Source organism: Lytechinus variegatus, chromosome 2, assembly GCF_018143015.1.
Source record: "Lytechinus variegatus isolate NC3 chromosome 2, Lvar_3.0, whole genome shotgun sequence".
NCBI lineage: Eukaryota > Metazoa > Echinodermata > Echinoidea > Temnopleuroida > Toxopneustidae > Lytechinus > Lytechinus variegatus.
Window position 1 is genome coordinate 47,367,078 of NC_054741.1, and position 20,426 is coordinate 47,387,503.

The following is a 20,426-nucleotide window of genomic DNA, read 5'->3' on the forward strand; positions in this document are numbered from 1 at the left end:
CAAACATATCATAAGATGGGAACAAATAATATTTATAATATGTGATTGGATGCTACTCACTGTCCTGCTTGTCTCCTCTGTGTAATCAAGTTCTCTTGAAAGCTCAGAGTACGTTAACCTCAAGTAAGGAGGATAGATCAAACCAGCCGATGAACCCTCACGCAAGGTCACTCTACATCAAATGAACAATTCAAAGGCAAATTACTAAACAATATACATTAGGGTAATTCTAACCGAAGGAGGGGGGTGACTTCATTGAAGAGTGGACCCATGTGAATCGTGTTAACCAAAGCACCCTAAACAGAGATTCAAGAGCAGACCACTAGAACACCTCATAAATAGATTTTGTGCAGATGTCCCAGATCTGCACAGGGAATGGTACATACATGTAAAGGATATTCTCGTTTTCATACAAGTACCTTGCACTGGGTATATAGAGAGGGTATATAGATTCCATCTCAAATTTGGAATTTCATTGCACTTTTATTGAGGTGGCCAATGTGATGTTTTGTTCATGAGTCTTGCTGCAGTATGTCTTGCATTTAGTGTAAATTTTATATCCTTTTGCATTTTAAATGTAGCTTATCTTGATTTAGGGGTCTTTTTTATTTATTTTGGGTGTTTTTTACACTATTTGCATTCTGCACCATCCCCCGAAAATCATCCCCTTTCCGTTTTTTATTTCTTGCGGATGCTGTTCTACTTCCCACAATAAAGTATTGATTTTCATTTCCATTTTTTTAATATATATATTCACTCTTCAAAGGAAGAATTACCAGTTGGTATGGCTGTCCTACAGAATCTTGTCCCTAGTAGTATTATTCTCGAGATGCAGTGAACAATTGATTTGCCCTTTGAAGATTTATGAATTCTATGCACATCTGACGAGCTATTATTCATATATGGGCAATTCCATGCTATAGACATAATAATTAAGACTGTTTCAATGCTTCACACAATGTAGATAAAACAAACTTATGTGTCATGTCTGTTACACAACATAATAGGTGCATTTTTCTCTATTACTGTTCAATCAAATTTCATCAAATTCATTGTATGAGAAGTTACTGAATATCAAATGCGTCTGATAAACTTAGCAAGACTTATTAGAATATTACCAACTTCAATGCTTTTGCTATTGTAACGACAAGCTGGGCCCCGTCTTACAAAGAGTTACAATTGATCCAATCAATCGTTACTCAATGAAAATCCATCAGTTTTATAATTTTTTCTACATAAAATTTTCAAAATGTCCTTCACAAACAAAGGTGAACACACCAAATTGTCAAGAAAACAATGAATTCATATAATTTACGTCATATCTAGAAAACATTTTGAACAAACATGCATCTTAGATGTTGACGTTGCTGGTCGTCCATAGTTGTGATTGATCGGATCCATTGTAAACCTATGTAAGACAGGGCCCAGGAGTTGCACACTTGTGTTTATATACCAGAAACACAGATTTCACTCACCTGATCTCGATACTTGATGCAAAGCGTAAAGCACTAGCTGGGTCCTCTGCATTCACTTTACCGCTTACGTTGTCAACCAAATAGAATCGTCGTGTTAGTTGCCATAGCAGCTGATCATCCCCTTCAAGAGAACATGTGAAATCGTTGTGTAAATGAGACTTTTACAGATGGGTATCAAGCTGATATGATTATTCACATTGAGGACTGATTTTTTTATCTCAAAGATGCCAAGTTCGAAGACCAGAGGTGTGTGTGATTTTCCATGACATGAAATCACAGGCATTGTATATAATGTAAATGGGATTAGGCTGTGATACATGCCTGAGAGAGACATGAGGGGATAAGCAAGAGTCCCTGATGCAGGAGTCTCAGCCATAATTTGTGAGACTGCATGTCTGCTATCTGAAAGATGGACCAATGGTTTGAACCATGAACCTCTGGATGATTTCTCAACTTGGTATTCTTATTCAAATGCTTTATTGACGTCCTCCTGCAAAAACACAATGTTTGCTTAATATTTGAGGCATGGTTGCCAATCCCTGGTGAAAGTGTCTGTCAAATAAATGTTAACATTTTTTTCATGTGAACAAAAAGCGCATTTAAGTTAGATGTAAAAGTTGATTACAACAAGATGGTTCACGAACCATGAGTCTTGCCTGATTTCGCAATCAATAGAATATGCAATATGATTTTTTGACCCCTAGATGACCTTTGACCTTATCATCCTCACTAACATGTGTGTTGTATTACCAATGATTATTTGTCTTAAGTATACACACAATTGAGATATAACAAAATGAGAGCAAGTTGAACAAAATAATGAAAAAGGATGGACATACCCCCATATCATTTGACATTTTGACCCCTAGATGACCTTTGTCCCCATCATCCTCATGAACAAGCATGTGGTATTACCCAAGGATCCTTTGAACCAAATGTGATCAAAATTGATGCAGAAATAAAGAAATGGGAACAAGTTTAACATGAGTTCATGTCATTTGACATTTTGACCCCTGATGACCTTTGATCCCATCACTCCTATATGGCTACATGTTTTTTAACCCAAGGATCATATGTATCAAGTAGGAACATAGCTGATGCAAAAATAAAGAAATCAGAGCAAGTTGAATAAAAACTTTAAATTTTTTGTAACACACCGTCAGACTAACAAACCAACAGGAAAAGTGATCACTCGGTTTCTGCCAGACTTTGTTCAGGTGAGACAAAACAGAATGTGTCTATAACTTGAAATGACATCAAGACAAAAAAAATCTTCATAACACCATACATTACAGAAGAATACACACTCAGCTTAATCAGCTCTTTGACACTAAATTATTACAAAGTAAATTATGATTATTACTCTTGCATTATTTTTCTACTTCTCAAGTTGTTGGTCATACTCACCCCGATTGTCAGGACCAAAGTTTGAATTGAGAACCGGTATAGGATAGAGAGCAGTGTTACCATTCTCATCCTCCGTAATCATGTCTGATTTGATCATATTAAGGAAACGTGTCAGTCAATTCACAAATTTGAAATTAATATACATGTACCTCAAAGAAGAAAAATTGCAAAAAAAAAATGCAAACTGTTTTAAACTAGACAATTATATTTGTTTAATGCCAATATGCTGTACATGTATACATTCATGTATTGCACCTTATCCATTAAACCAACTCATATCACTTCCCGATGTCTCAAAATCAACATGGTTATCTATATTTTATTCATTTTTTTTTATTTGGTGGTGATTTTTTTACCTGATTGCTAAAGAAAGCATAAATGCTTGTAAGCAAGCATCCAGAGGACCGACGGCTTAAAGTCCTCTCCAAGGGACCTGGTAATGAGGATTAATGCCTTACCAAAGGGCACTAGCGCACCGAGTGGAAACTGAACCCGGGTCACTGGAATACGAATTCCCCTCTCTACCAACTGAGCTACTGCACCTCCTTTATTAAGTAGCTCTTGGTCATTCCTGATGCCTTAAGTATCATACTGTCTTATCCCTATCAGGAAGTTTGGTGTCCCATGGTTACAAACTAAAATGATGTAAACATACCAATAACATATTAAATGGGCAATGATGTAGCATTTAAATATATATATTTTATAAATAATGTGAGCAAGCCATCAGTGATAAAGGGTAGTAAGTAATTATGACTATCATGTATAAATTTTACAAATAAATGACTGAAATCATTAATCATTAAATATTTCAGATGTAAATTCATTCATTATTAAATGATAAAAGGATACACATGTCAAAGAACACTGTTTCATATTCATCCCAGAAGTCTCTTGATGGTATCACACACTGTCAAAACAATATAGAATCATGTCTTTATTCATAACTTCATTTATGAACACGAGGAGAGATCTTATTTTAAAATTGATCAAACAGATGCAAATTAGATTAAAAAGCGGAAAAAATGGCAGTTAGCAAGTGACAGCAAATATCTGCTAATCACACAATTAATTTTCTTCCAACATAACTAGTTTATCGAAATAATAGAATGATAGTCTTTAAGCGCTCAACAGCTCATGATTACTGAAGTCATAGGATTCTAGTTTGCCAACATACAATGTTTGGAAACCTCTCCATTCCCTCGGGAGCATTCTAACAAGAGTTTGCAAGCTCATTTTCTTTTTTCATTGGGGGGGGCATATTATAAGCTGAGTCATATTTTTTATATCAGCTAATGATATAAACTTGCTCACACAGAAGCTGGATGGCAGTTAATCTTATAATGCAAAAAACTACCAAATATCATCATACTGGTTATCAAAAGCGATTGCGAGAAGTCCATGATGAATTTGTCCTCGGCAAAACAAGTTTCACCATGTCAATCGTATCATGAAAACAAGTTTCAAAGGATCCATCAAGGATTATAATACCATTAAAATTATTTGAAAATGTATACATGCAATATCCAATATTGTTTTGCCTTTGTGTGTATTAAAGAGAAACCATTCATATCAAGCCTCAGGCATGATTTCAAAGACTCCTCCACGAATCACGATGTGTTTTTAGGTGAAAATCAAATTAATATCTGCTTACACTGCTCCTGTATGTTGTAGCAAATGAGTATGCGGCATTCATCTTCTCCTCTGTGTCTTTGCAAAACTGTTGAATATAAACGATTATATCAAATTATATTTGTACTCAAGGATGCAATTGCTTCTTCCTGGCATAACAGCACATGGCCTCAAAGTTATGTAAGATATTCAACTGCTGTAACAACTGAAAATCAGAAAATCTTCGACAGAATCACAAGAATTTGATGAAAGTCAAGAGCAAGACATGCTGTGGCTTCATGATGTTAATTCCCGAAGCACCAGATTTCTTTTTAATGTCTAATACAAGAGTCATTTATTTCATCTTAATCAAGAGTAATCTATTACATCTCAAATCTTATGCAAGAGTCATCTATTACACTTTATACAAATTATAAGGCAATGCAATCTTTCTATGAGTGACACAGTGTTGTTGAAACACACAACTGAACTGTGTTATTTAATACAGAGAAAGATGATCAAATATTTCACATTTCACTGAAAAGTAAATTTTGTTTAGAATTTGTCTGTGACCTTTTGAAAGCAAGCTTTAGAAGACAGTGGAAATGTCAATGAATTTGGGAAAGGAAAAGGGCATATATGCATTTTTCCCATGAAGATAAATAGATTTAGTGGCCGCCGATCAGCTTGACAGAGTGGATGGTATACATGGTATAGGATCTTACCTGTAGCTTGCCTCCTGTAACTGGTACCACTCCAAGGAACTCTCCTGTTGGTGTATATTGTGCTACTACAAGCCTCAACTGACTATCCTGTTTAGTAATCATATATTCATATTCAGCATTATCATTAAAATTACTTTTATAAACATACTTCACGCAAATGTTAACAACATGTGTAAGAAGCGTGTTATATTTCAATTACATGTCCATGCAAGATAATTGCACATAAAAGGGAATGCAACTTCTTTGAGAAGACGTTCTTTCAAGATTAAAATCTAACATAAATGAATGACAATCCCCATTACCACATATACATTGGAGATCAAATCCAGGTCATACATGTACAGACTATCAAAATGATTACAAAATAAAATGGAGGTCTAAAAACTAGATGAAAAAGAAGCATAGAAGACCCAGGGTGTATCACAAATATAAATTTTCACACTTGCATTCCCAGTAGTGGTATAAAAGGCATCACAGTATTGGTCAGGGGGGCGTTTCATGAAAGGACTTGTCAGACGTTTTATCCGACAAGTCCCATTTTATCCGACAGTTACCATAGGAACAGTGCCTCTCAGCCAATCAAAATCATGGAAAGATGTCAGATCTGACAACTTGTCGAATGAAAATATTGATGAAACGCTCCCCAGATCATGCACAAGGGACCCATGCTGCAAGCGTATCCGTCACTAATCGGGTCTTGCAAGAAACTTGCGATCGATTGCAAGTCTATTTTGGTCCCTAAATCAATCATATGTCATGCAGTTAATTGCAAATTCATGATTGATTGCTGTGCTCCTTGGAACAAATAGTTTAATCTGATTTGCTACAACTATTGTTAATCAATCAGTTGTTAAATTGCAACAGAATATTTGCAATTGATGGCAAATATTTTCTTGCAACACCCCCTAAGATTGCGCATTTTATCAAAGTGCACATGGTCACCTTAGCATGACTCTAGTCACTCTGTGTGAAACACTTCCCCGAAGCAACAATAACAGTCTGAGTAGTCAATGAGGAAACAAGACTTACAAGGGAAGATCTATCGAAGGTGAAGACAGTTTGAATATCTCTGCTTGACAGAACCATATCGGCTTCATCAGGCTGGTAGTACAACCACGGCATATCAGCAGGCCTAAAATCAATTACAAGAAAGGCTCTTTATTTGATGATGATATATGTTTAGTGATTGATGTATAAAAAATAATTGGTTCTAACACAAAACAGCAAAAGAGGGCTTGCCAACTTGAACTGTTTTTAGTTTTTTACCACTGAGTATAACAATCCATGATGATGAAAACTTTATCAACCTATTAGTGATATGGATATTATTGTATTAGGATGTGAGACTAGAGATTGAAATTTAGAATGGAAACGAAGTACATGCAGGATTAACAAATAATAATAATAATAGCCAATTTTTATAAAGCGCACAGCATATTATTAGCCCACATTATCATTATTACAAATGCATGCAGAAAGCTACTGAGCATGAACTTTTATTTCAGAATGAACTATAACCACTCTTCAAAATAAATAATATACATGTACAAAGTGAAGAACAAAAAATCATTCTGAAATCTGATTTTCATATGAGGTAACCTCCTCTGCGCAATTTGCAAGATAATGTGTTGTGAGCATACAAAGCTGTTTGTGCAAAACGATTAAATGTATTTCTTCATTTGTACTTTGCCAACCACAAATAATCATGATAGGAAAGACTAACGATCAATATCAGTATTTTCATATTGTGTTGCACCACAATGAAGAAATTTACCACAAACTTTGAACAATTTTTCAAAACAAATGAGATTTGTTAATATTCCAAACCTGTTATTTTACTTGAAGCTAAATTGGCTAATATATTTTCATTGCCTTTAATACATTGAATTCTTCCTTCTGCTATTCTATGATGCAACAATATGGAATAAAGCCCCCTTGGGAAAAGTTATAAAACCAGTTACTGATTGTAAAATCATAAGGAAAAAAAGAAACATACCACTCATCTATACCATTGGCTGTCTCAGAGATTGAATTCACATAATTCCTGTAATCTTGGCATGCTTGTTGATCAGTTTGAGTCAGTACCATTGTACAGAGGTTGGCCCAGGTCTGACATCCAGTGAAGTTACGATAATTCTGTGAAGGTAAAAGCATTAAAGAAGGTACTAGCATTAAAGAAGGTACTTGCAGCAAACAATTATTTCACGAGAAAGTCTTTAAAATCAAGGTTAAATGCTAGGTAAAAAAATAACATAGACCTATCTCTGGTACATTGAAACTTATCTTTGTGAAATCATGAAATCTTAGCTGAAAACTGATAATTCTGATGATCACTAACACAAAGAGGCATATGTGGGACAGTGTATTCATATTGTTTGGAAAAATACCCGATATATTATGGAATTCCGTGCTTATTTTGCTCATTTCTCTGCAATTACACATTCTTTTCAGAGCCATTTGGCACATATACATACAAACACTTGGGTGGTCATTTTATTGGATTCTGTTCGAACTCATTCTGAGATTGTTACCACAACTGGTATTTATCTTTAGTAATACAACTCTCTAGATAATGTTTGTCAGGTGATTATTTGATGAACATTATTAAATAACAACATCATCTTGGTTTCATCCTTCAAATTAATTGGAGGAGGCTTCTTTATTAGGGTTGTGGTGTCATATCATTCACTTAAAGAGGGAGTGAATTGTGTGTGTTGTCTCTCATTATCTGTGTGTTATAAATACATAGTCTTAAAATATACTTTTCAGATATCTAATATTACAGAGAATAAATTGACCTATAATTGTATTTGTATAGATAAACTAAAATGTTTTGAGAGGAAAAGTAATTTGTTTTGCCCCTTGGTAACATGATTATTGCGGTACAAATGTATTGAGTAGTTAATTAGCATATTATCATTTAAGTGGGTATATATTACTAGACTACACTAGCATTATGGATCAGGAAACTGGCCAGGTATGAGTAGTTGACTCGAGATGGAGCTATTGGTTCATATCTGCTTTAAACTCTCAATTATTATACCAAATCCTTTGTCATGGATATTACATTTCAAATAATTTAATAACATAATATTGACAATATTCTCTCTTTTCATGTATAGAGCACTTAAAACATGGAACAATATCTCTAGTACCCTCCTCCCTTCCCTGAAATAGAATTCTGGCTGGCTTTACACATTAATGCACTTTATCCATTCTTTGAAGGGCATTCCAACAAGATATGCTATACAACACTGGCTTTCTAATCCCACATGGTACCCATAGAAAACACCTGGGTGGAGAGTGGCAAAGATTGCATTGATGCCTTGCCGAATGAGTCAGTATGTTAAAGTCATAGTATTCAATCGTAATGTGGGAATATGTAAAGTGATGCATTGCTTAAACGATCCCCAGGGAATGGCGAATGCGCATGTAATATGCAAATACAAAATTAAGATCGTAATTATCTGCTATAAAAACACTTTCTGATGCACATAGAGAGAGGTGATGGTGCTAAGGTTCACATGCAGTAGAAGCATTATTCTAATTACTTAAAAACATCTTTACATGGTGAGAACTTCTAATTATTTGTATCTTTTGAAGATTCACATATTTAAGCTTTTTAATGAATAAAAAAAGATTAAATTAGCTTTAATAGCCAAAGCTTTATATAGCCAAAGCTATTGTATCAGACCAAAGGATTAACTAGACTGGACTACTTACTTGACATGTACCAAGAACTTCTACAAAGTTTTCTTGAAAGAACCAGGATGTGAGTTGGTCTTGTTCAAGTACCTAAGGAGGAGAATAAACAAATGAATGCAGTCATGTATAAGAGATGCAAGTTACAAAGGGTGCCAGGAAAAGGGATATATAATAGTCTAAAACTATGAATCAAAATTACTGTCTTTGAATAAAGCAATTATTGATATCCAAATTGAATTGAATTGAATTGAACTGAAGATCAATTTTTGAGCAATAAGTGCACATTTACTTCTATTTTTTTTTTATTTTTTAATTATTATTTGTTCATCATTATAATTCTTATCAAATATATAGATCAAACGTTGCATCTTTGACAAAATTTAAACTTTTGAAAAACAAGGATCAGCCTGTGCAAGAGGCATAATAATAGTGCATGAAATTATGTTTCTGTTGCACTATGTACTTTACTTATATAATTACTTCAGTGATTGGAGCTGCAGAATCAGAAAAATGCAGAATAAGGACATTTTTTCAACATTCCCTCATCATAGATTAACTGCATGTGTAGGCTACTACTAATCTCTTTCTTTATTCTTAATGTTCTTTAAATGTTAAAACTTTTTTAATTTACTCACACTATACGGTACATTGAAGGCTCCTGAGCTGGGGTTTGGAAGAAAGATAGTTGGTGGGAAACATACATCAACATTCTGTTGGCAAGGATAAGTGGTCAGAACAGAAAGAAACAAAAAAGGGACAGAAAGGGGGGTGGAAGAGATCAAGAAAGAAAGAGAAAGAAAAAATCAACATTAAGCCTAATATGCAAAATATCAATAATGATAACATATGACAATTAACCAAACAACTTTAAAGACATGAATGAATTAATATCAAAATGACATCTTATGAACAATAATCAGATCGATTGAATAGAAGAAATAACCAGTTGTCTAACGATGTATCAAATGTAGTTGGAAAGTGACGTTTCGTCTGCAAGCTGTTCGACTTTGTCAAGCAATGAGCAAAGACGCTGCTGTACCCAGGTTATATATCTTTTCATAAATGATCAGATCGCTTCTTCTCTTTGAACAAATAATAACTCCGAGGCAAAGACACACAATTAAGTTTAATAAGAGATTAAGCGGAATAATAAAAATACATATTAAAAATAAATAACCAATTATTTGGATTGAGTCTGAGTGTCTTGCAATATTTTACCTCTACAACAGGGGTGTGAGTGGTCACAAATGAAAAAATCTGAAGAAAGCTGAAGAGAGTTGAAAAAGTCTGAAATAGGAAGAGCTCCCATACTTTTTGTACAGAGGAAAGCCAAAAAAGAGCTGAAATCAAGCTGAAAATCAAAACCAAAAAAATCTGAAATAAGATAAAAATCTGAACTCTCACATCCTTGCTCTACAACTAAACCATATAGTGTATTGCCTATCTGTTTTTGTACATGCATTTTATGCTATACTGAAGGGCAATATACATGTATTAATAAAGATTTATTTCTTCATACCGCTGGACTGGGAGTAGGACAAACACAGCTTCCACTTTCTGCAATATAACTCTGAGGGCATCTTTCACATCTACAAGGAGAAAAAAGTAAATAATTATCCTTGCTTGCATGAGCTTCACTATTCAAATAAATGTTTTATGAAAAGTTGCATTTTTTTGTGTTCTATTGGTGTATAAAAGAATATGTGTGGAAGTCACAAAGTGAACATCCTTCAGTTGGTATAGTTTTAGATCAAAGTTGGTGATTACACTGAAGCTTGTAATCCCATTTGTAATGAAAATTATTTTTGCAGTAGAATACAATATTAAGAGGGTAGTCCCTGTACGAGATATACGATGAACATATCAAAATCTTAGGAGAAATGATTAAAACTCACTCAAGAGCTGATGGGTTTGGTTGAGATGTGCTAGAACATGCCATACAGGTCCTATTGCTCAACAACTCTCTGGTGGCAGTATACTCCACTATTTGAAAACAAAGACAATCAAGAATGTTTTAGGACATCAAACATACATGTAATGGATACAATTTTATATCATATATTTTATATGAAATATAATAATTAAGAATATGGAAATTATAAACATACACAAAAGAGAAAGGAACACGCTTCCCATTACTCTGAGTCTGAGATCTGAAACTTCTTTTGACAGATTTAAGAAATAGTTGAAAGCTTTATTGTATCAAGCACATATGTAGCCTTTAGTGTTGTCATTATGATCTACACATGTACAGTTTAAGTGCTATAATGGCATATTTTTTATGTCAGAGATAAGATAAGGCTTGTAGCTTATCATGATTACCTTGCTGAAATCGTTTTAATTTTTATTACATGATATTCAGGTGTAGACTTCTCAGGATTCACATCAGCAATGCCAATGATTCAAATTTCAAAGATAATGGGCCCGTAACACAAAGCTTGGCAAGCATCGTAGAACATTTTTTTTATGATTGATTGCATTGACTACAATGTATAATTAATTGAGAAAATCAAGCGTACAATCAATCGCTAATCTTTGTGTTAAGGGACCAAGGTGTGACAATTAAACAGTCCCGGGGGCCACTTCCATTGACGAGTGGAAACCATGCGCGACCATGGGGTCTCGAAAAGCACCCTTAACACATATTTTCCATATTCTGAAAATGCACCCCTTAACAAGTATTGGCATGTAAAACCCTACCCTTAACAAGTATAGGAAACAAATTATACTACAGGCAAGTACATGTATTCCCTGAATTGAACACCTAAACAAGTACAGCGATATTTCAATTGTTATGTCACGGACGTTGGTCGTTGGTTTTACCTATACTTACATCATTGGGTTAACTACAGCCCCACCTCCCACACCTCGCGAAAATCATACTCTAAACATGTAGTGATGACTCTTAGGGAAAAAAGTACATCCTTTATTTATAGTACAATTTAGTCTTAATTTTTTATACCCACACAAATTTGACCCTAAACACGTAGCTTTCCTAGCGAAAATAGATAGGCCTACCCTTTTTTCATAATTTTAGTGTTTTTGACACCCTGATTACGTTACAAATTCAAATTCAAAAGTTTATTGATATAAAATCCTGACATATAAGGATCATCATCAAAAACAAAGAAACATTAGAAAGAAAATAATACAACATAAACATAACATAGTGACAACGAGGTATTAAAAAAAGAAAAAAAATAAATAAACAGAAGAAAAATACCAATCTTGGATGCAATGTTAGATGCGAGATACATGCATACAATATACATAATGTATACATAATATACCTAAACATAAATACACCCTATACAAATACATAAGTATAATATCATATTTTACTTTCAAGCATCCTAAGTCTCTCCATGTACATATAACTTATTCCTATAACACAAAATTTGCTTATATCCAATGTCATTGCTACCTAATATTAAATGGAATTTGTTTTTGTTAGTTATTTTCATAAAATCCGGCAGTACTTCCTTTAACTTGTTAAATAATTTATTTCGGGGTTCTTCAAGGGCCTTACAGTGAACAGTGAAATGGTATTCATCCTCTACAAATGACGAGCAAACAGGGCATATTCTATCGTTGACAGCAATCTTATTATATCTACCTTGTTCTATCATAAGTTTACTATTGCTTATTCTTAACTTTTACAACGTTACATGCCCTATCTTAAAAAAGACATCCTTTTTACGTTTTTTTATGGTTGCGCATGGTATCCACTCATCAATATAAGTGGCCCCCCGATACAGTATGGATTTTTCAATTAGGTTTTAGACGACAAAGTAAATCAATATTGTATTTTATTATTTCTCAATGATTTTTTTTGAAAAAATTAAGATTAACAATAGCCAATCATCACCAGAGCATGATCGGTTCATCACGGACGGACATTTGATAGATTTTGAAAGTTTTGAAGGCTTGTAACAAATTAGGAATAAGATGAACAAGGTTCCTTTGTGTTTTATAGTGAAGGGTAGGACATAGTATGCTGAATGATTAAAAAAGTTTGTTGCCATGGTTACCTACAAACACAGGTATCCACTAAATGTGCCATATCACAGACGGACAAGATGTGGTTTTTAGAATTTTTGTACATTTTTATTGTTTCTATCTAAACAGCTTTACATGGACCAATTATTGTTAATGCACCTAACACTCGGGTATGTTAGCTTCTATGTTCAGCATATTGAATTCTTAACCAATATCAAACTTCCGAGAGAATTGCAAATATTTTCCATCACGGACGGACATCATGGACGGACATCACGGACGGACACAATTAAAATACAATGGAAGTACTCTGTAAAAAGTTCTTAGTACTTTTTTGGTAAACAAATGCAATTGTTTTGATGATTTGTACATATTTTAATAATATTAAACAGTATTAGTTGCACAATCAAGTTGCTACAACTTCAATCAAGTTGCTGCAACTTGATTTAAGATGTAGCAACTTGATTTCTATGCTAGACGCACAGTATAATCTAGACATACGATTGCTCTTAACACATTTCTTGTCAAAATCGAACGTAAAGAATAAGTGATGTATAACAAAAAAAAATAAAAAAACGTAAAAAGCCATTGATATGCAGGCAGAAAGGAGGAAATTCACATGACAGTCCTTTTACTTTTAGAAGATGTTAGTATTCATAGAGAATTAGCAAGTGAAAAGACTTTAAATGAAAAATTGACATCCTGGTTCTTCCCGCATACATTTTTTACATAGTTTTTGTGGCTCAACTTACCCCAGACGATGGCACAACTTACCCCACAGATGGGGCAAGTTGAGCAATTTGACATCCTTTTTTTCAAAGGTCACAATGACATTCAGCGTGGGGGTAGAAAGTTATATATAGGTGAAAAATATTTCCCAAGAATCAAATTTAAAGGTAAGGTACTTATTTCTACAATATTACTAGTCATATCAATTCTAACGTGCAAAATGCAAAAAGTGTCACAACTTACCCAGCCTTCCCCTATTGTCTTTTTAAAGTGTAGAATACAAGTAGGTTCAAAATCAACAGCTAGTTGATTATTGATCATGTTGATACAAGTATTTTTATGATCATGATGATTTTAGGCATTAATTTTCCAAGAGCAAAGATGTTTTTTAAGGTCCAAAAACTAAATCTAAAAGATTAACAGGTCACTGATCCTTATGCTTGTTTGTTGGATCAACACTTGTCAGGGGCTCTCTTTAAATCCATCTTTTGCATTAAAGCAGAGACACCCCATAACATCAACAGCCCTCATGTATTTAGGCCCTGACCGAATCCAAAATTGAAATTGATATTCCAATCCAAAGCTTAACTTCTAAACACTGCAGTGCAAGCTTTATGCATTTTCACACTTTAACTTTATTTTCGTATATGTTAATTATTGGTATGATATTGACAAAATATGTTAAAATCAATGATGATATTTTATTTCTTCACCTTTAAAAACTCTTCCAAAGATACCATGAAATTTCACTCTAGTCCCACACACTGATATTCATGTTAGTAAAGTGTTTACCAGTTACATGATTCCTTCCAATCTTCAGTTACAGCATGCAAACACATGAAAAGAAATTAAGCTTAATCAGTTTACAAATAAAAGACTAAACCTTTATGCTAATGAATAGGTATCTGTTTAGGCATTTTATGATTCAGCAATATATATCATATACATATATATACATGTATATATTTTGATGATAAAAGTGAAGACTTTACTACTATGAATATATATGATATATATTGCCGAACATCAAAATGAATATATATTGATGAACATCAAAATGCCTAAACAGATACCTATTCATGAGCATAAAGGTTTAATCTTTTATTTGTGAACTGATTAAGCTTAATTTCTTTTCATGTGCTTGCATACATGATACTGTAACTTAAGATTGGAAGAAATCATGTAACTGGTAAACACTTTACTAACATGAATATCAGTGTGTGGGACTAGAGTGAAATTTCATGGTATCTTTGGAAGAGTTTTTAAAGGTGAAGAAATAAAATATCATCATTGATTTTAACATATTTTGTCAATATCATACCAATAATTAACATATACGAAAATCAAGTTAAAAAATTATTTGTCTGGGGGTCAAACTCAAGGTCAAAGTTAAGGTCAAAGGTCATGACCTTATAAATTGCTCCAATACATTATTCGATGCATGTTTTGGATTCCTCTCTGAATTTCCTATCAAATGGTACCAGTTTCATGAAAATTGGTCAACACGTAACGACGCAGTGGCCATTGAAAGTTGAAGGTCACGCCCATTTTTGTCAAAACAAGGAGAAAAGGGCGGGCCGTAGCGCGAGAACCGACGGACCGATTGGACTAATTTTTTTTGTTTTGTGCTTGGGCCATGTTGAATTTTATGTATACCAAATTACAACGAATTCTGAGACGGTCGGGTGCAAAATTGCACATTCATTGGGTGAATTGGCATGGAATGACCCTATATGAATCTTTCCACAAGTATTTCACTCGTCCGTCCGTGATGAAATTAATGTCCGTCCGTGATCATTTTTCATTGATTTATTAAATGCATAAAATGTATGGATTTTAGCTATGTTCAAATAAAATGATGAACAGTGTCCAGTGAAATACTTCTACACACTTTTATTTCTGTTTCTATTCTGATAAAGAATAAAAAGCTGAATCCATAGACATTATCCTAATAAAAATGATCACGGACGGACATTAATTTAATCACGGACGGACGGAAATGTTAACATCTACAAGGAAAGTTTACTTCCATATTTTTTTCCTACTAATATATGTTTGATGATAGATTAATGTTCAGAGTGCAAGACCATTAAAAAAAATTGGAGTAACTTTGAAAACAATAAAACTAGAGTGAAATGAATTTGAGTGAATTAACTTTGTCCGTCTGTGATCAAATTAATGTCCGTCCGTGATCATTTTTGACTGAGTTTATGATATGGATAAAATGTATGGATTTTAGCCATGTTCAAATAAAATAATGTACAGTGTTTAGAGATACCTCTAAACCTTTTTATTTTTTATTTCTACTCTGATAAAGAATAAAAAAACTTTTCATCTTTTTTTCCATCACGGACGGAAATTTCAAAATGGAAATGTTAACACCTACCAAAAAAAATTAGTTCCCAATATTTTTTTTCTACCATATTATGTCTGATAATAGAGAAATGTTCAGAGTGCAAGAACATCCAAACCAAATTAGAGTAACTTTAAAAACAATAAAACTAGAGTGAATTTAATTTGAGTAGAAATGTCCGTCCGTGATGAGAGGTAGCAGCACCCCCATGAATAAAATGGACTATTCCGGTACTTTCGGAATCATCAATCTTCATGAAACTTAGTTTTTTGAAACCTGAGATATCAAAGATCATTTTAAAAGCAAATTTGATAAAAGTACCTTAAAAAAAATTTTTCACCTCAATGCGAACCCTTAACCGATCATGCTCACCATCAAAATTACAATTGTAAATATTGTAACTTACCACTTATTTCCCCTTCTGGACAAGCCTCACATTCTCCAGTGAGTGGGATTATATCACAAGCAATACAGTTCCAGCCATCAAGGGTTGCTCTCTGAAAAGAGTGGTTATTTTAAAATTGTTTCATCTTCAAAAGTTTAAAATAGATATTGAGACAAAAAAGTTGAAAACCCATGCGTGACTAATGACAATGATGTATTGCTATGCTCTTTTTTTGTGATCGGGCTCAATGGTAGATGCAGAGGTCAGAGGTTGGATATCAGGAGTTCATGCCTCGGCTGCGTCAGACCAAAAGACATTGGAAAGACGGGAGTCGCTGCTACCCAGTTTGGTGTTCAACAATTCAAGGGATAGAGCAGCGTCAATCTGGCGCCGCACATTGGCTGCTAGGCATATGATCAATTGGGCAAAATGAGTTTTCTGAGTATTTCTACTTCAGATATCTATTTCAAATATAACTTTTCATTAACATTCTTTTCACATCCTTCTTCTAAATCAGTTTTAAATATTAAAAGTACAAAAATAATTGTGATTACCCAGTGAAACCTGTCTATAAAATTCACCCAACCTAAGTCAAGAGAGACGAGGAAAGTGTTTTATTTTTTATTAGGTGGTCTTTCTCAACGAAACTAAAATGATAGACTTTGAAGAATGATGGTCCTTCTATACAAATGATCACTAAAGCAGGTTTGACTGTCACTGAATAATTCTTCCTATCAAAGTGACAATTCGATCAGAATTACATGTGATTTTCTTTAATGAGTATAAAAATTAAACACACTTCAATCTCATGAATCAAAAGTAGCCTAATTAGCCACATCTTGAAAAAAAAATTGTTTTCAGCATTTCTTATTTTTTTGCCCATTTCCACGGTTCCATCCTTTCCAGAACTTACCTGGAATCAAGGCATCCTGTGTTTGAGGACTTCAACTAAAGACTTCCCACCTTGTCCCATGGAACTTTCTAGGGTCCCATTTCATGAAAACTTGTTATAATAACAAATGAATAGTGTCAATGACAAATTTACTGTCAGCCAATCAGATTGAAGGATTTCAGTAGCCTTTAACTGCTATAGCAAACTTGATATTATGACAAGTTTTATGAAACAGGCCCCGGACAGTGGACACTGTATTTCAGGACCTTCTAATTCAATTCAATTCATTTATTTCCTCTTTCAATCTTTTTACATTTACAATGATAGTTCAATATACATATTTACAAAATATCACATTTAAATTATTTGTTATAATACAATACCAAGAAATCAAAAGGGAAGGAGACCAACTAAAAAACAGAGCTTGTAGGGTGAAGGCCCCCTTTTATTAGTACATTTTATGAATAATTGACTACATGTACCCCCCCCCCTCACTTGTTGGATTTAACTCACCTGTCCATCAGGGCATGCTGTGCACTCTATTTCTTGACCTCCTTGATTCTGTGTCATTTTGAAGTACGAAGTACACTTGCATGATAATCCTGAGGAGTATAAAAATAACAGGAAAATGTGTATGCATAGCATGTATCATACGGCCAGTGAAAGAAGCTTGTGAAAACTGTATTGGAGACATGGTAGTCAGCAAAGTATCAGCCAGCAATTCATCCAAAAGCCGTGCATTCTCACTCTGGATGAGCATCAACATTCCAACTCCAAGTCACCTACATGTACACTTATATCCATGCAATAGCAACTCTAGAACTTCCTGCGTCAAGCTGTATTTGTAACCAGAAGCTGCCCCATATGTTATGAAATATTACATGTAAATGCAAAAAAAATCATTTTTTCTATGATCCATGATGACTTAACTTTTTTTCAATTTCAGGATCAAGAGTGAAATAACTTGTCTTTTGATTATACTGAAGCAACAATCAAAACCCATCATTTTTTTTTTGAGAAAATAATATTTCATTGATTTTTTTTTACTACCATACAAAATGTTGCAGTATCTCTATATAATTAGAGTACGACACATTATTTTCCCGTCCTCCTGAAGGCCCTGTCCTACTGCACTTACAGATGTGCAAAGAGGTATTAAAAAATCTTGCAATCCGTTGGAAAACGCTATGCATCCGCTATGGACTCATTGCATCTGTCCATTGAGCATCTGCCCACTGAGATTTCATTCAAGCAAAAAATTTTGAGCTACACAGAACATTTAGAACAAAAGAACTTTCCGCCATGTACGATGTAAATCCACAACATTTACTAGCAACAAATATTCCATGTCCGTTATCATCTGTTTAAAGGCCACCACACACCTTACGACCCGACCCCTTTCGCCGACTGGCTTGCGACTGGGTGAGGGGAGATTAGTCGCAAGGCAGTCATAAGCCTCGACACCGCACACCTTGCGATCCGATCTGCGACTCACGCATGCGCTTTTTGCTTTTTGGCTGAGCATCTGAGAAATTGTGAATACTACTGCGTATGCGCGATGTTTATCATAAACGCGTTATGCAACTCTGCTGTCTGATTGGCTGGAGGTTGGACTGAGCTTGCGATCCAGTCATAAGCATTCGACATGTCAAATCCTTCTGATTTTCCTTGCGACTGGTCTCTGACCGGTCTGCGACGCTCGAGCTGACAAGAGCTGTGACGTCACATCTCCCCTCACTCAGTCGCAAGCCAGTTGCCGACCAGTAGGTTCGTAAGGTGTGCGGTGGCCTTAACGTCGGTTGTAGGCTATCCTCTCTGCATCCTCTGGGCATCTTCATTTGCACTGACAGATACAATCTTTTGTTGCATTTTGATGTTGATCTCCGATAAAAGTTGACCAAAAAGAAGATAAAGAAACTAGAATTCTATTCCCTAATGCATTAGCCTACAAGCACCATAATTGTACACACTGTTCTACATACACTTTATGTGCCAAATTTGATCAAAATGCAAAGCAAAGGCAAACTCAATGGGCACCCCTGACAAAATAAACAGCAGTGAATATCAAAACTGTTTACACTTACATATTCATGTTCAGATTTAAAAAGAAGAAAATAACTGGCCATAACTGTGTAGATTTATAAAACTATGAATTGGTGAGTCTACAACCCTTTTCATAAACCCATCCTCCAATTAGCCGCCTAAGAGTAATGCGGATAATTCAATAAAAATTGCGTTCACAAACTCCGAAAATAATCTGCATTATTTTTATGAGCGCCCGTCCTGAAAAAGGTGAATAATCGTCATGACAACTGGACACGCCCCCTCGGATGCTGTGGTGTTGAAAAAGGGTGACCTTATGACCGCACCATGGCAATTATCCGCATTATGTGGAAATGCGTTCATAAAGTCAAAATCTGGTCCCGATGCTGCTATTATGAGGATAATAGCAGCATCAAAATAATGCGGATAACTCTGGTCCTCCTCAGATTTTACGACCAAATTATGCTGCTATTAGCTGCATAATTGGGTTTATGAAAGGGGTATAAAAATATTGATAAAATTAGTTTGAAAAAAAAGAGAGTAAAGACTAAATGGCCCAAATATCAGACAGCTCCAAATATTGGATAAAAATTACTTCAACTCCCTCTCTACAAGTAGGCTACAACTATGCTGTTTATTCATACAGTGCGTTTGGGTGTGCGAGGTTAATTAGTATAGATCTATTCTAGCTAACCCTGAATGAGCGTATTGGGTCACACAAAGAATCGTAAATATTTCCCCCAACTTGTCTGAGCTGCGCAGGGCGCATGCCGCAGTCCCTCTTGCTTGTGGTGGAAAAATAATGAATTTCAGCCCAAAATCCCTGATTCATATGCAAAGTAAATGGGTCTGCAGACCATGGGGAAGGCCATACCAATTTTTTTCAATAATCAATCTGAATGACTACCTGCGTATGGTACGCGAGGTAAAACAGACCAATTCGTCCAAGAATATCCTGGCTATTTTTACTAAGGCAGTGTATACAGCCACACGCGTGTGTCTTTACCATCCAGCCACACGCGTGTGGTTATATCCAGAACACCTATCTGTGGATACCGCCACATGCCGCCAGTAATAACAGTAAAACACGTACCGTATGTAG

The 20,426-nt window shown here is 34.7% G+C and overlaps 1 protein-coding gene across 1 annotated transcript in view; it reads right to left on the reverse strand.

The window, feature by feature from the left end:
• The window catches only part of LOC121408190 (meckelin-like), a 44,727-nt gene that overhangs the window by 22,257 nt on the left and 2,044 nt on the right, over window positions 1-20,426 (reverse strand). Inside the window, exons 2-15 of the mRNA XM_041599569.1 lie at window positions 17,795-17,883; window positions 16,411-16,501; window positions 10,819-10,906; window positions 10,443-10,512; window positions 9,559-9,633; window positions 8,942-9,013; window positions 7,215-7,354; window positions 6,248-6,350; window positions 5,219-5,305; window positions 4,537-4,602; window positions 3,735-3,792; window positions 2,883-2,966; window positions 1,476-1,596; window positions 61-172 (exon numbers count right to left, since the gene is read on the reverse strand). Coding sequence (XP_041455503.1) covers window positions 61-172; window positions 1,476-1,596; window positions 2,883-2,966; window positions 3,735-3,792; window positions 4,537-4,602; window positions 5,219-5,305; window positions 6,248-6,350; window positions 7,215-7,354; window positions 8,942-9,013; window positions 9,559-9,633; window positions 10,443-10,512; window positions 10,819-10,906; window positions 16,411-16,501; window positions 17,795-17,883 — 1,256 coding nt within the window. The remainder of the gene's footprint in view (window positions 1-60; window positions 173-1,475; window positions 1,597-2,882; window positions 2,967-3,734; window positions 3,793-4,536; window positions 4,603-5,218; window positions 5,306-6,247; window positions 6,351-7,214; window positions 7,355-8,941; window positions 9,014-9,558; window positions 9,634-10,442; window positions 10,513-10,818; window positions 10,907-16,410; window positions 16,502-17,794; window positions 17,884-20,426) is intronic.